This window comes from Eumetopias jubatus, unplaced genomic scaffold (genome assembly GCF_037043125.1).
Source record: "Eumetopias jubatus isolate StellerSeaLion01/CBP00866 unplaced genomic scaffold, mEumJub1_p1.0 scaffold_8, whole genome shotgun sequence".
NCBI classification, from domain to species: domain Eukaryota; kingdom Metazoa; phylum Chordata; class Mammalia; order Carnivora; family Otariidae; genus Eumetopias; species Eumetopias jubatus.
The window spans coordinates 130,553,001-130,570,186 of NW_028274814.1; the positions used below are offsets into that span (position 1 = coordinate 130,553,001).

Genomic DNA, 17,186 nt, shown 5'->3' on the forward strand with positions numbered 1-17,186 from the left:
CAGCTGCCTTCAGCTCAGGTCATGATCTCAGGGTCCTGGGATCAAGCCCCAAGTCAGGGTCCCAGCTCATCAGGGAGTCTGCTTCTCCCTCTGCTCTTCCCCCCTGGCCCACTTGTGATCTCTGTCTCTCTCTCAATCTCAAATAAATAAAATCTTTTTTAAAAAATGAATTTAAGTAATACAATGTGTCTTAGCATCTTCTTTGCAGACAATATAGCATGGCTCTGGAGTCAAAAAGACTCCAGGAGTCTTTAGGAGTCAAATCCCTAATTTACCACTTAATATATGTATGAAACTGTTTAGGTTTGGTGTTCCCATGTGGAAAGTAGTGATGAAGATGAACACCCTTGCAGAGTGCTTGCCACATGGACTTCAGGAAGTCCCAGGCAATGGTTCTCAGCTTGACTGTGCATCAGAATCACCTGGAAAGCATTCTGAACCAGAAGGCTGGGCCCCCTTCCACAGAGTTTCTGCTTCGATAGGTCTGGGGGAGGGGGAGACCACAAATTTTAGTAAGTTCCCAAGTGATGCTGATGCTGCTGCTCTGGAAAACCACACTTTGAGGACCACAACTCCAGGTAATAAGAACAAAGTCTCTTTACAATATGCTACACAGATCCTGAGTGCTCTTTCATGATATCTGCTCCCTGGAGATTGAATTAAATTAGAACCTGGTACTGCACATTCACCCAAAAGCCCAGACTTTACAACATGAGAGAATTTACTCCAAGACATTGAGGGAACTGGTTTTCCATTTAAGGTTAAAGCAAATAAGAATTATTAGGACTACATTTAAAATATCCAACTTTCTGGGGAGCCTGGATGGCTCAGTCGGTTAAGCATCTAACACTTAATATCAGCTCAGGTCCTGATCTCAGGGTCTTGAGTTCAAGCCCCACACTGGGCTCCATACTGGGCGTAGAGCCTCCTTTAAATAACAATAATAATAAAATATAATATCCGACTTCAGCATGGGACAAATGTCTGAGAATGTGGGCACAGATCAAACAAACTGCAAGAGATAGAGGCATGGTGAGTCCACTGCACATTGCCCCATGCCTGCCTGGGGAGCAGGGCAGAGCCTTCAGTACGTCACAGAGCACTTGCTTTGCTCTGAGTGCCCTCTGTTGACAAAAACAGACATAGCCACTTACTCCGCTGCTCTGTCCCTTTTCTCCCCCCACCCCAGGAGAGCCAAAAGTCCTTTGAGTGTGACTCAGACTTGAGAACAAGGCTTCCAGTTATGAAATTTTCCTAAGCCCCTACATAGTCAGGACAGACGTTTTCTTCTTCTGATTTCCCTAGTCCCCCTCACTTTGTATTCTGTGGCTTATCTCCAAACAGGTTAGCTATCTCAGGATGGCAGAACTTCAGTCACGGCTGCCTTTCGCTTTAGAAATGGCTATAGCACTAGCACTGCGGAAATAAACCGCTTTTGTAAATAGTCCCCAACACAATGTGAAACCCAATATAATGTGAAACAATTAAAAACAACAACAGCAACAACACTAACTGGTGAAGTACTTAAGAGTTTCTATAGATGAAAATTGTTTAACAGCACCATTCCGGACAAAGAGTAGAATAAAGAGCATGTAAGAGTTGGCCAAGATCTCGAATATTAACGTCTCCAAGTTCCTTACTTCTATGAAGAAACTGAAGGGCCCAAAGAACTAAAGTGACATATGCAAAGTCAAAATTAGCGAAAAAGTCAAGTTTCCTGACTCCCTCATGACGCATGGTCTTTCCACTATACTATACAGTCTTTATTTGGAAACTTTTTCATGTATTACCAAGACAAGGATAGCTCCATTTTAACCACTTTGTAGATGGTAAAGAAACTAATGAACATGTAACAACTCCTGAAAGGAAATGGAGAAAAAAAAAATCCTACCTTTTTCTACTGTGAAATTAAGCCTTTTCTAGTATTACTACTTTAATAGCATTCGTTTTTAAATTAAATTATTCTTCACAGGGTTAAAAACTGCACTATCAATAAGCAATGTCTAAATAAGGAGTCAGCAAGCTATGGTCCATGGACCAAATCCAGCTTATCACTTGTTTTTGTACAACCTGCATTCAGACCATGAACTGAGATGGTTTTTACATTTTTTTAAATGGCTGGGAAAAAAAAAAAAGGATATTTCATGACATGTAGAAATTACATGAAATTCAGTGCCCTCAAATAAAGTTTTATTAGAACACAGCTACATTCATTCAGTTCCATGCTATCTACGGCTGCTCACACAGGAAGCGTCTGCTTTCAGCTTGTGTCATGATCCTAGCAACAGAGCTGAATAGCTGCGACAGAGGCTGTGTGGCCCTAAAAGCCCAAAATATTTGCTGATTCTTTGCAAAAAATGTCCACTCCTGTTCTCAATGACTGATAAATGTGATGTGTGAACCTTCGGTCAAGTGCAAAGTACTGTGTTGTAAGTTATTGGGGGCCTAGCCTCAGGAGCAAGCTCCCCAAGCTCTTTAGCAGGAGCCCTGCACAGGGTGAGTGGCCGACCTCAACCTCCTGGCAGACTGAGCTCTCCTCCAGAGATGCCAAGGGGGCACTGTGCTAGGCTCCAGCATGTTTTTAGTTAATATTTATCAGCAATTCTACACAACCATACCCATTTTACAAATGAGGACCCAAGCCTGAGAGAGGTGAAACATCAGGCACAAACTAAAGCTCTAAACCCAGATATGCTTGACGCTAGACGCTAAGGTTCTCGGATTATTCCCCAGTGGTTTGCAAATTTTGTTCAATCAGCTGAGGGGCCTCAGGATCAAAAGGAAGCCCAGAGGGTGAGGCTCCAAGTCCTCCAAACAAATCTTTTCTACCAGGAGCACCCCACTTACATTTTTCATAGATTGTGTCCATGTACTTCATTTGAAAAAGAATGTACTGCTACAAAGTTCAGTCTGGAGGTCAGCGCACCTCTTCAAAACAAAAGCTATGCTCTTCTCTCTGTGCCACTTATGACCACTTTTGGCAAATCTCTCACAAAGCCGGACATCTTAATTTCCTCATCTGCCAAAGGAGATTAAAACCCTGCCCTCCCCCCACCCCCCGCCTGCATGTAGACCTCACTGGGGCTCACCAAGATCAAATGAAAATGGACAGGAAAGTGATCTGTAAACTCTATAGGACTTAGAAATATAATATAGAATTATCACCCCCTCAGTGTAGGGCTGGGGAGGAGAACTAGAAAGGAAATAACATTTGCTACTGACTAAAGAAAAATCAAACATGCAAGTTAGATGTAAAAAAACATACAAACTTTTTTTTAAGATTTTATTCATTTATTTGAGAGAGATCACAGATCACAGAGGGAGAGGGAGAAGCAGACTCCCTGCTGAGCAGTGAGCCTGACACAGGGCTGGATCCCAGGACCCTGGGATCATGACCTGAGCTGAAGGCAGACACTTAGCCCGCTGAGCCACCCAGGCACCCCAGAACACACAATTAAAATTAAATAAGGAAAAGACATGTGCTCAGTGGAAATATCATAAACATTCAAATCTAACACATTTAGATTTAAAATTTAACACAAAATTTATATTTAAAAACAAACTTTAGGGGGTGCCTGGGTAGCTTGGTCAGTGGGGGGGGTCTGCTTTCAGCTTGTGTCATGATTCCAGGGTCCTGGGATGGAGCTCTGCATCAGGCTCCCTGCTCAGTGGGAACCTGCTTCTCCCTTTCGCCCCCTGCTTGTGCTCTCTTTCGCGCTCTCTCTCTCAAATGAATAACTGAAATCTTTAAGAAAAAAAAACTTCAGGGGTGCCTGGATGGCTTAGTCAGTTAGGTATTTGACTCTGATTTCAGCTCAGGTCATGATTGCAGGGTTGTGAGCAAGCCCCGCATCGGAGCCTTTAGTTTCGCTTATGTTTCTCCCCCAATCTCTAAAAAATAAAAATAAAAATAAAAATAAAACCCAACTTCACTAATTATTGGCTACATAGTCTTTGGGCAATGACTTAAATCTCTTTGAGCCTTGGTTTCCTCACCTGCAAATGGGAGGAATAAAATAACACATGCTATAAATGCTTTATACAGGACTTGGCACCTAATCGCTGTTCAATACATGTTAGCTCTCTTTTCCTGGGAACCCCACTTGCTACTCTAAAATTAAGACACACCTGCTAAAATTAGTGCATGAGCTCCCTACAACAATAACAAAATAACAAAATTAAGGAGCTAGAAGCATCTTTAGCTTAGATGAATCTATGATCCACATGACACCATAAATCTTCTGAGAGCAGAGGCTGAAGATGCTCTGAGAACAATGAAAAATCCTAAAAATAGGAGATACACAGGAGGCCCTTGTTGAAAAGTTCTACTAATTCAATAAGGATGTTTATTGAGTGGTTTAAGAGCCTTCTATGGCTCCACAAAATGGCAGATTTACATTTAATATCCACTTGACCAAACCCATTAAACTTGTAAGAGGCACTCTCTTGCTGAAGATCAGATATCTACCTTCTTAAGTATTAATTTTTTATATAGCTCTGGCAAGGCAAAAGCAAAAAACCTAGTGAAAGCCTGAACAAAGTTTTTTCGTTTTTTTTTTTTAATCTTCCACAGGAAAAAAATCCCAACAGAGCAGTCTCTGTATTTCAAGAAGGCTAAAGATAAGTTTACTTTTTAATTTATCCCTTTACCAAATTCTTACTGAGTACTTACTTTGAGCAAAGTATTTAAGAATATCACAAATTATGATAGGGTTCTTGTTCTCACAGAACAGTATGGATCACCATAAGATGATATGCGGTGATAAAATGCCATTACAAAGTGGAAATACTGTGCTTTGGGAGTTCAGCAGGCAAGACTTCATGAAGGAGACAGCATTTGAAGTGGGATTTAAATGATGGTAAAGGATGGCCATTATTTAAACATGCAAAATACCATAAATAAAGAAATTAGAATTAAAATCCATATCTGATTTCAAAGCTACACTACCCCATCCCATAGTGTGGCTAGAACACAGAGTACCTTACAAGACATAGAAGGAAAAAGACTGGGCCAAGTCATGGAAGTCCCAGAGTATCCACTGAAGAGTTTTCAGCAGATAAAACAGCTAAGCAGAATAGTGATACTCCAGTGAGATCAGAGCTGAGCCTTTGTTTAAATGTATTAAATAGAACTTACTGAAATTATTTTCTGGTGGCACCGAATTTTCTAACACAAAGACCTTAAATCATCTGTTGTATTCCCCCTGCCTTTCTAAATCAACCCTAAATCAGCTCAGTATAATGGCATACACTAATGCTATCAAGAAAATAAAAATATTTAATCTATAACTGAAATGCATAACTATATTGGCCACCAACTATGAGGCCTTTTGCTTTATCTTACACTTAACCAGTTGGTTTCATTCTAAATCATCTGCCAGTGGCTGTCTGTTGAAGAACAAAGGGTTGAAAAGATCTATCATGTTTCTTAAAAGTAACTCACGAAATGGAAGCCAGGTTTGATGATAACTATCTGCCGCTTATGTCTACTATGTGGCCGTCCTAAACAATTCTAAAGAGATGAATTACCTGATTTTGAAAACTGCTAATAAAGAAAATTCTATAGTTTTCCTTTATAAGTAGTCCCAGTGATTAATAATCTTTAGTCAGATAATTCTTTTTGAAGGCCATATTAAGCTTCTCATTACAGCACAAATCAAATGCTTATATACAAAGGATCAGGCCAATCTACTGGAAAGCCAACCAGTGAAGTTATGATCCATCCATTTATAAAATAATAAGGATTTGGGTCAAGAGACGAATACAAACTGTTCTGACAACCTAAAATCACAGCAAGCCCAAACGGAGTAAAAACTGGCAAAGCCGGGGGAAGAAGTCAAACCATGGAATAAAAGACAGGATGTGACAAAGAAACTGCATACAGAAGAGCGATGAGAAGAAAGCCAGCCATCCTTTCTGTGCTTCTGGCTCGAGTCACTCATCTATCCACAGATCCAGAACAGCCCTGCTGAATTCAGAGGTAGGAAGTTAAGTGATAAAAACTCCCATTGTTTCCATAAGGAAGCGTGATACTGCCAAGAACCACAAAGTCAAACCCATTAGAGCCAAAAAGGTCCTTAAAGGAAAAAGAAAAAACTTGGGCCCAGAGATGAAAAGAGACTTTCTAGACTACAGGAAAAGCAGAAGGTAGAGGCAGTGAAATATCACATGAGCTAATAAGTCACTCTTGACCTAGGAAATTTTTAGAAATGTAATGCTTACAAAAGTAAGTACTGTCCTCCTCACTTTCACTGATGAGAACACTGAGCCTTAAAGAAGTTAAATTTTGCTCATGGTCTTCATAAAATTTACCAAACTCACTGGATCTGACACTTATGGAAATGCTCATGCATATGATGTGTTAAATGAGTTCAAATGAGTAGAAGCAGTAAGAAAAGGTTTCATACAGCAGGTTAAGTTATGGCCAGGGATCCTGAAAGATACTTAGGGTTCTGCTGGGAACAGGAGAAATATTTCAAACAAAAGGCACTAGGAAGAAATAAATATCCAGGACAGAGATCTGAAGGACTCTGAGGAGTCATGCATAGTAGAAGAAATATGTGGAAGGGACTAACAATGAGCACAATGGTTGTAGAGAGCCTTGAATGTCTGGTGCAGTTTGGCCAGATTCTGTTCAAGTCATGACAGTCTCAAAACTGACTCCCTCTTTCTACTGATGCTGCCAAGACCCATAATGAGTTACGTAAATAAACTTACACAGGTTTCATTCCCCACACACAAGCATATTATTCTTGGAAATATGGTAAAGCTATGTTCCTGAATTAGAAATTTCAAATCTACAGATATACTTCATTTCACATGGTAAATCAAAAGGAAAAAGACTTAAATCAGAGACTGCAGAAACTAAATATTTCCTTATAAAGCTTCCCTAAGGCCTCTTTTCCATAAAATTAATGAGAAAAATAACTTAATGACCTATCCTATGCTGGGAAATTTACGTATGTTACCTCTAATTGCATAACAACCTTTCACAGTAGATACTATTCCTATTTTATAGATGAAGAAACTGAGGCTCAGAGAAGGAAAATACTTGCCCAAAGTCATACAGCCTGAAATGGCAGCACTGATATTTAAATCCAAAGCCAGGGTGTGGTTTGTGCAGATGTGTGCATGTGTGTGTGTCCGGAGGAATTTCTATGAAACAGCCTTACGGAAACTACAGTGCCTTGGTTAAAGAAGAAAAAAAAGCCAACGACTGTGGTTGACCCTCTACCATATCACACCTCTTAGGACAAGCAGAAATCAGCGTAACTGCTCTTCACTACCCGAAGGGCTTTCTTGCCCAAAAATGCCTGCCACTAAAGATCTGGAGGCTATGTCAGCCAATCACAAACCCACTATAAACCTACCAATCTTCCTGGGAGCAATCACCAGTACTGAACAAAGACAGTCAAATGCTGGTTTCCATAGTCTCTTTCTTATGATACTTACACAGAGTTTATCCAAATTGAGCAAATAAGGATGAAAATATAGTACTGTTTTATTGGGAGAGGGGACAGATTTGTCTTGCAAAATCTCGTAACTGAGAAAAAAAATTTGCAAACTGTAAATCTGACAAAGAACTTGTATCCAGAATATATAAAGAACTCTTACAATTCAATAAGAGGACAAACGAACCAAGTAAAAAGTGGGCAGGGCAAAAGACTTAAACAGGTATCTCAACAAAGAAGACATGTGAATGGCTAATAAGCAAATAAAAAGGCAACTCTACATCTTTCAGTATTAGGAAACGCAAATTAAAACCACAATGAGCTACCAAAACATACTCTGTATAATCAAAAGGTGGATAAAACCAAGCCACTTTGGAAAACAGCGTGGTAGTTTCTTAAAGTTACACACGAGCTTACCATAAAACCCAACAATTCCACTCCTAGAAATCTGCCCAAGAGGAATTAAAACATATGTCCACACAAAGACTTCTATGCAAATGTTCATAACGACATTATTCATAATTGTCAAACTGAAAACAATCCAAATTATCAATTGGTAAATGGATTAACAAAATGGGGTACATCCATACAAAAAAATACTATTAGGCAACAAAGAGTAATGACATAGTGATACATACTAACTACAACATGGATGAACCTCAAAAACATTATGCTAAATGACAGAAGTCACACAGGAAAGGTGACATACATATCATAGGATCCCATTTACATGAAATATCCAGAAAAGATAAAGTCAGGAAACAGATCAGCAGTTTCTGTTTAGGGTAAGAGTGGGAACTGCAAAAAATTTCAAGAAAATTTGGGGGGAGGGGCACGGGGTGTTTATGGAAATATTCTAAAACCAAACTGTGATGATGGTGGCACAACTCTATGAATTTTATAAGATCACTGAATAAGTATAATTACATTGAATGACTTTTATGGTATGGAAATTATATCTCAATAGTGCTTTTTTTAAGTGATTACTAAATTTATTTATTGTAATTTTCTATATATATGCATGTATATATTTAATAACTCCAAGGGAAATGAAAAAGTATATAAGAAAGTGAATATAATCATTGTGATTCAGTTACATTTAGTCATAATAATGTAATTATTATATAACCATAAATTAGTAATAAACACTGATTTTTTTAAATGGCTTTTTTTTTTAAGATTTTATTTATTTATTTGACAGAGAGAGAGAACACAGTAGGCAGAGAGGCAGGCACAGGGAGAAGGAGAAGCAGGCTCCCCACCGAGCAGAGAGGCCGACACGGGGCTCGATCCCAGGACCCTGGGATCATGACCTGAGCCAAAGGCAGACACTTAACCAAGACTGAGCAACCCAGGAGTCCAAATGGCTTTATTAGCAAGGAGGAGACAGTGTCTAGAAAACTGTTAATATCTCATCTCCAACATTAGGAAGCCAACATATAGTGTCTAAAATTGGTAAATCAAGAAATAGCAGAATAGGCATGTTATTTAGACACATGGCAGACAGCAGCAGATGAAATGAAATGGTCTTTTCCAGAAGGAAAAAGCTTATGAACTATTTGTAGAAGGAAATGATCTAAAATGCAAGAGTAAATCTGAAGCTAATTATATGGTTTGAGCAAAATGCTAGAACACCAGATGCCACAGCATTTACCAGCCCCTCATCCACTAGAGGGTGTAAGGCAACATCGCAGAGGACCTGACCACTGATGGGTGACCTGGTGTCAGAGATTGGGGAGAAGCAACCATTTTATAATCTTCCTTGCATGAAGGCTGAGAGTGGGGTTCTATACAACCTAGCAGAGAGAAAAAAAAAGGAATTTTGTATGTAATTTAAGGCAACGCAGAAGTATTTTTAATTAAAAGGGGGCCAGTAAGAAAATTATTATAGATTGTGAGATACAGAAGGGGTATGAAACAATTTACTTCTGAACCAGGCATTTTAATACAGTTTCCAGCTGTGGGGGAGAGGAGGGTTGTAAAATTTCTCATTTGACAAATAAGTCCTAGGTAGAACTGATATTAAACACAGCAAATAATAAACTAAGGCTGCCTTTTTTTTTTTTTTTGGTCCTCCTAAAATTTAATACTTCACAGCAGCCAGAATGTTGTTTTTAAAAATGGAAAATAAATCACATCACTTCCCTGCCTCAAACCTTTCAAAGTCTTTGACATTAAACAACATAATTTTCATTTATTCTTTCAACAAATATTTATTGATCTCCTCCTACATGTCAAGCTCTGCTCTAAGCAAAGTCACAGCTTGCAGAGCATATTTTAGTGGGAGAGATGCACAATAAAGTACGTGCACTAGACAATTTCAGATGATGATGATGAGATCTGAAGAAAGCGCAACTGAACGATCAGGTTATGTATCTGGGTATCTTCAGACTGGTGTAGTCAGGAAAGGCTTCTCAGAGGAGTAAATTGTGTACTTGTGATCTGAATGAGAAGGTGAGCATCTGGGTGAAGAGCAGTGCATAGTGAAGGCAGAAGGGACAGTGATTCCACACTGAAGCTGGGGTCAAGCTTGTTCAAGAACGCCCACGTGGCAAATGCCAACTGTAAGTAAGAGAGCTGCAGGGAGCTACAGAGGTAGGCAGTAGGCTCATGTACAAATCCTCCCTGCACCATACGATGGCATATTACTCAACCAATAAAAGGAATGAAGTACTGACACCTGCTACAACACGGATGAGCCTTGAAAAGATTATGCTGAGTGAAAAGAAGCCAGTCACAAAAGACCAGCTATTGTGTGATTCCATTTATAGGAAATGTCCAGAACTGGCAAATCCACAGAGACAGAAAGCAGATGAGTGGCTGCAGAGGGATGTGGAATAGGGAAGCAACTGCTAAAGTATATGGAGTTCTTTAAGGTTGCATTTTTAAAGACAACAATTATTAGAATTTTGTTCTTTAAAACTACAGACTGCCATCTATTAGTAGGTCCAGAAAATCAATTTTGCTCAATCAATTGTTGAATGGAAAGGAATGGAAAATATACAGTACTTACAACACAGTAAGGGTAAGTACTATTTGGAAGACTAATTCTAAGTTCTACTCGTGTGTGTGTGTGTGTGTGTGTGTGTGTGTGTGTGTGTGTGTACTGGGTTATGATGTTAAAGGTATTGCCTACTAGGGGTTGTTGTCTTTTTTAAGCTTGAAAGCACTGAGCTAGAACTTGAACACTCTCTTACCTTGTCCTCCATTCTAACTCTCCCCAAGGGAGGAAAAGTAGCCATTTCTTTGGCACCAAACCAAAGGAGTACAACAGAAAATGCATATGCTATTGTCCATGGCTCCCAATCAAAATAACTAAAAGCCCTGAAAGTTAATTTGTAAAAACTTTGACTAAAATAAAGCCCATTTCCAGGGATAAAAGGAAGAACTGGTTAGAAAAAGAAATTTTTTTTCCAATTCTGAAGAAAGAAAATACTTTTGAAAAATAAATCCCTTAGGTCATTTTTATTTTTGTTTTTGTTTTTTTAAGTAGACTCCACGCCTAGTGTGGAGCCCAACACGGGGCTTGAACTCATGACCCTGAGATCAAGACCTGAGCTTCAATCAAGAGTTGGATGTTTAACTGACTGAGCCAGTCAGGCACCCCTCTTAGGTCATTTTTAACCTATCCTCTCAATTAAAAGTACGGCTGCCACTCCCAATTAAAACCTCTAACAAAGTCACATCTGCCAACTTGAACATCTCCTTTGACATTCTCACTGTTTCCGTGTTTCACCCAAACATGTAGATAGAGTGGCTTTTCAACAGAATTTGAGGAAAAGGAAAAAAATTTTAAGGAGCCACTGACCAGCATTTTAGAAATAAGATAAAGAGCCTAACACTATGACATTTTTTTTCTTTATATTTAAAATACAAAAAGATTGGGGCACCTGGGTGGCTCAGTCGTTAAGTGTCTGCCTTCAGCTAAGGTCATGATCCCAGGGTCCTGGGATCGAGCCCGGCATCGGGCTCCCTGCTCCACAGGAAGCCTGCTTCTCCCTCTCCCACTCCCCCTGCTTGTGTTCCTGCTCTTGCTATGTCTCTCTCTCTGTCAAATAATAAAATCTTTAAAAAATAAATAAATAAATAAATAAAATACAAAAAGATAAACTGTGAACCACAAGCTATTTTAACAAACAAGACAGGAAGAAAACTTGACAGACATAAGTTACTCAAGGGATATCCAGGTCATATGAAGCCTTTTCATGTTGCTACATTCCCCAAGGATTCCATAATATCTTGTCACACTAGCAAGAGAATATCCCCATTCAAGGAAGAGAGAACACTGACAGAAGAACACAAAAGGGAAATACAAGACACTAGAGGCTGAAAATCCAGGGTTCAAGCCTATTTCTGCCACCTCCCCTCTACGTGACACTGGAAATTCATTTAAAAATCTCTGTGTTGGTTCTATTTTTTTTAAGATTTATTTATTTATTATTTATTTGAAAGTGTGTGCATAAGCAGGGGAAGGGGCAGAGGGAAAGGGAGAGAATTCCCAAGCAGACTCCCTGCTGAGTGGGGAGCCTGATGTGGGCTCTATCCCAGGACTCTGAGATCATGACCTGAGCTGAAATCAAGAGTCAGATGCTTAACTGACTGAGCCACCCAGGCGCCCCCTGCACTGGTTTTCTTATAGAGATAATAAAGCCCCACCTACCTAGTAGAGCTATTGTGAAGATCAAAACTCAGTAAACACGGAAGCACACTGTAAAGTACTTTACAAACATTAGTTTTTTTTAACATACTATTATTCTCAGCTCTACACCTGACTCAACACTTGAACCCAACCAAGAGTCTCAGATGTGAATGGCGATGTTTCGTTCCCACCCAGGTTAAATGTTAGTCAATGCACTGTGCCATAATCCCAATTCCTGATCACATCAGTTAAGGGGACATTCGCTACAGTTCTGGAATTACAGCTAAGATGACCACACACCGCACCCGTCTCAGTTTGCCTGGGACTGTTCCAAAATGAGCATCGCTTTTCACTCTCAAAAGTGCTCCAACTAGAATGATGAATTATATGGCCATCCTAATATAGCAGACATAAAGTTATGGCACCAAGAGATGGCAAGGGGCTGGCCTCGGGATTCCCACCGTACTCTCCAGAAGCCCCCGAAAGCCATCCTAAACAAATAATGTTGGCAAAAATAGTAAGCTTGCTATGCAGAACTAAGCCCCCTTCTAATCAGACTGATACTCCTAAGGCCCTCCCATCTAAAAACTCTGTGGAGTTAATACACACAAACATTCTCTCATTTAAAAATCTTACAAACCCACAAAATATTCCAGCCTTAACACTCAAATAAGCACCTGCGCATATACATATACATAAACCACGGAGAAACAGCAGCTGGGAATCTAAACCGCTATATTGTATCACCAATCCAACCTCCTGCACAGCCTTAGGTGAGACACTCAGCCTTCCAGCTGGTTTTCACTTCTGTAAATCTGGACAATGTTCGTCTCCTGCACTTCCACAGAGAAAGCCCATTAGCAAGCACGGTGAAGTGCGTGGAGTGCTTTATGAATGCAATGGCTTGTAATCTCATAAAGCTTGCTAACTGATTGGGAAAGAAGGCTGGGGTAACTGCACATAAAAAAGCAAAACCTCTACAAGGTGGCAGGTGTTTTTTTCCCTCCTTTGCTCCACAGGTTTCTAATTCAAATGTGCTGGTGGGAGCTTACATAACAGCATGAAAAAGGTCACTAAACAGTGAGATGCTGGTCTACTTGGTGCTAAGGAACTCAGGGGTAATAATCCTTAACCAGGGGCCATGGCTTCCTAAATCTGTGGCTGAGCTTCATGAGGCCTATGAAGCCGCCAAACGATAAATGAAGGATGGGAGTGAGCAGGCACACACGCACACGACCACACAGGGAACAGTCCCCAGGACAGAGGAAAGGGCCCTCAACAAAGAGAAGACAAATTTCAGTTCTTATGCAGCTACTGTCTGGTATGGTTACCCTGGATAAGCCACTTTATCTCTGTGTGCCTCAGTTTTCTGCTCTCTCCAAAGAAGTGTTTGTTTTGTCTACTTCAAAAGATGACTGTGAGGATGAGGTGGGAAAGTACGATGACAGTGCTCTAGGAGGACCAGGATTTTAACTTTGCCTCTTTTAAAATCATGAGGAGATGCTAATAAAAATCCTGTCTGGGGACGGTTCCTATCTGTTTAGAAAGGAACAGCAAAAGAATGAGGGCAAATAAATACACACAATTAAAATTCACCTTCACCTCACCCTCCTGGCTCCTGGATTTGCTGAGCCAAACCACTCTGGGGAGACGTAAAGATCACAAGTTCAGCTTCTGCCCAGCTCAGGCTGCTCAGTGACCAGTGCTGCACACTGATAAATGCCTCCCAAACCTCAGCGCACAAAGTGAGAGTTCACAAGGTTAGGCGCATTAATTAGCAGTACTCATTTGGATTCTGTATTCATCAAATACAACAAGCAGCTATTCAATATTTGCCTGTTTGCACTGCTCTAAGATCTCTAATTCAAAGATCCAGTCAGAGAACAAAATAAAGCCCAAGAAAATAAACTAATATAAACCTGTCACCATCAGAATGTGCCTCAAAGTAAATTAGCAGCTTTAAACTATGGCAAAAGGGTCTGCATAGACCTACAGCAGAGACAGTATGAGTAATGAAGATGCAGGTTACAGAAGTGGGTCCCTTCCACAAGAGAAAGGAAAAATAAAGCAGTTCCAAGCAACTGTGCTTTAACAAATTCCTCTTAATTCCTTTTGCTTAGTTTCTTATTGATCTGCAATCCCCACAGAAGAACGGAGCATTATACAGTACCTTTCAGATCCTTTTAAATTCAGTACGTCTATTCCCATACTTTACTTCAATTAGTTTTACCTTCCTATATCTAAAATAAGCCTATATCCAACATAAGCAAAATTTTATAAATAAGTAAACATATGCACTGGTATCCAAGACTGGATAGAGACTGACCATGATCCTTTATGTTTTAAAGGTCCTAGGTGAAAAGTACAGGATGAAACAGAAAATGTCACTCCTTTTAAAGTAGCCCATAGGACTACAGTTCTCAACCCCGGCTGCAAAACAGCATCACCTATAAGGATTTCTAAGTATGTGAATGACTAAACCCGATTTTAGACCTACCAGTCAGAACCTCTGGGGGATGATTTCTAGGCAGTAGTACTTTTCCTGATATATGGCCACGATATAGAACTACTATCAAAGGGCATAAATTTCACAGCTTACAAAAGCTCTAGAGCAGATCCAAACCAGAAAGAGAGAAAGAAAGAAAATCCTCTACATTTTCTTTAGATTTGAAGTAAATGATTGTATCTTTCAACAAAAACTTCCATAGGGACAAACTTCAATGCCAACGGTGATGATCCCACCGGGAGATGAACACAGAGATCAACACCACTCTCCCTCCCCCTTTTTCTCCATACCCCACCTGGGGCTGGTCTGATGCCAACCCAGCACCAAAAGTACAAGAACTGGGCAAGTACTCAAACAGATGACCGCTGATGATGGGGCCATCCTAGTTGTTAAGATCAGCTTCAGGGGCTCTGATGAGATTCAACTATGTCACAACACTCTGGGTTAGCACTCTGATGACACATGTCCTTTGGACAAGCCTAACAGTGAGGGTCTTTTTGGACAACCCTATAGGAAAGTTGGATAGGCATTCAAAGATAGTGCTAGGAGCTACCCTTTCAAATCTCCTGAAAAATATCTATATGCCCAAACAGCAAAGAGGCAAATTCAGAGGGTAGGTATCTTAAGCCACATCATTCCTCTGAGGCAGCTTTACCTGTTCTTCTAACCTAATGCAGCTTCAGCCTCATCTGCCCAAGGTTTCAAACAGTGGAAGGATAGGGAAGGCATTTTATGCACTCACCTAAAGCATCCAGAGGATGTCTCATAGGAAGCAGTACTGCTCTACCCACAGTAGGACCTGGGCTTTCTTCCAATCATCATCCCCATCTAACAAAGAAACGCAGCAGAAACTTCCCTCTCTCAAGCAAGCCTTCCCTGATTAAAACCATAAGGCTGAATTCCCCCAGGAAGGAGAATGGAATTTTCTTGTTGCAGATTATTGCAAGGACTCAAAAAAATCTGTGCAGGCAGGGGCTAAGTGGCAGAGAATTAAGAGACAAACCCACACTAGGAATTATGACACATCAAGAAAACCAGGTTAAAAAATTACTATCAGCCTGGAGAAGAAAAAACAAAAGCAATATGGCTGTGCCTGAGTGATTTTTTTTTCCCTGTAATATCCACAATTTCAGTAACATGATTACAATTCTTTTAGGATTAAAAAATATATTTTATTTGTATCTCTAAATGTAAAGTCATTGCTGAAACTAACCACATCACTCTCCAAAATTATTTCAGGAAATGCTCTCTACCATAGCATCCTTAGAATGAACACACACACACACACACACCCCATCTGAGTTATAACAGCAGATACCAACCTGGCTGTCCCGTGCTGGGAATCCATGATAACCTTGGGTCAGAGGCTCGTTCTAAGAGAAAGAAAAGAAAATCAAACTATAAGACAAAATAAAATGTTAAGAATCACCAAAATCATCCAAACTGATCAAATATAAATTCCTGCAACAGTTCCTAAGATGTTCCATTGCTATATTCCACTCTAACTACATACCTCTCCCAGTTCAGCCTCTACAATGGCAAAACCCAAACCAAACAAACAAATAGTATTTGCTTAAAAAACTACTCATAAACACTATTTCCCTCCTTATACAGCTAAATCTGTTTCCTTCCCAGTATATTTCAAATAGGGAGCCACTGTGATTTGAGGCAAATCAACTCCTAACTTCACATTGTGGGACTTTAGCCTCCCTGGCCCTAAACCACTAAAAGCCTGTAGCAATCCTAAACACAAGGACAACCAAAAACATCCATACTTTCCCAGAAGTCTCCTGGCCGAACAGTACCACCCGTTCTGAGAACTACCTCTTGCCCTAGAAGTTTTAGCCACTCCCCTCTATCAACATGTGTTCCTTCAATTCTTTGAACCCTACATGAAATCCCACCTCTGCTCAGGACTTCCTCTACCGCCCTATATCACCCTATGGACCCAAGTGACTCCTAACATGTATATATTAAAATGCATTTAAGCTATTTGTACAATTTCCTTTTCATATAATTTATGACTCAATAAATCTTATTTTCGTAAAGGTGTATCATATCGAGGGTCTCATCTTCACATTAACCACTAAATCAAGATCCTTGAGGGCAAGAATGATAGCCAATAAAAGTTGGCTATATACTAAACTAGTATAAGGTCATATGATATGAGCACTCATTCATGGCTTGACCCATTCAATCATTCAGTCAACACATACTGAACACCTAATTTTTTTTTAGAAAGAGAAGGGGGGAAGAGGGGCAGAGGGACAGACAGAACTTTAAGCAGGCTCCATGCCCAGTGTGGAGCCCGATACAAGGCTCGATCTCACAACCCCGAGATCATCACCTGAGCCAAAATCAAGAGTTGGACGCTTAACTGACTGAGTCGCCCAGGCTCCCTGAACACCTAATATTTTTAAAGTACAGTTAGATGATAGTCATCAGCAAGAAAGATCAATAACACAAGGCCCTTGCCTTCAAGTGAACTTTTAAATGGGAAGAGATCCATGTGCACACCCAAGTGTAAATGAGAACATATGGTGCTTTTGTAGTTTCTTCAACATGCTCAACACAGCTACCTGGAAAATAC

The 17,186-nt window shown here is 40.1% G+C and overlaps 1 protein-coding gene across 3 annotated transcripts in view; it reads right to left on the reverse strand.

The window, feature by feature from the left end:
• RBFOX2 (RNA binding fox-1 homolog 2) overlaps positions 1-17,186 on the reverse strand; it is a 280,863-nt gene that overhangs the window by 171,721 nt on the left and 91,956 nt on the right. For all 3 annotated transcript variants that reach the window (XM_088025331.1, XM_028088599.1, XM_088025333.1), the window contains exon 2: positions 15,919-15,969. In XM_088025331.1, coding sequence (XP_087881457.1) covers positions 15,919-15,969 — 51 coding nt within the window. The remainder of the gene's footprint in view (positions 1-15,918; positions 15,970-17,186) is intronic.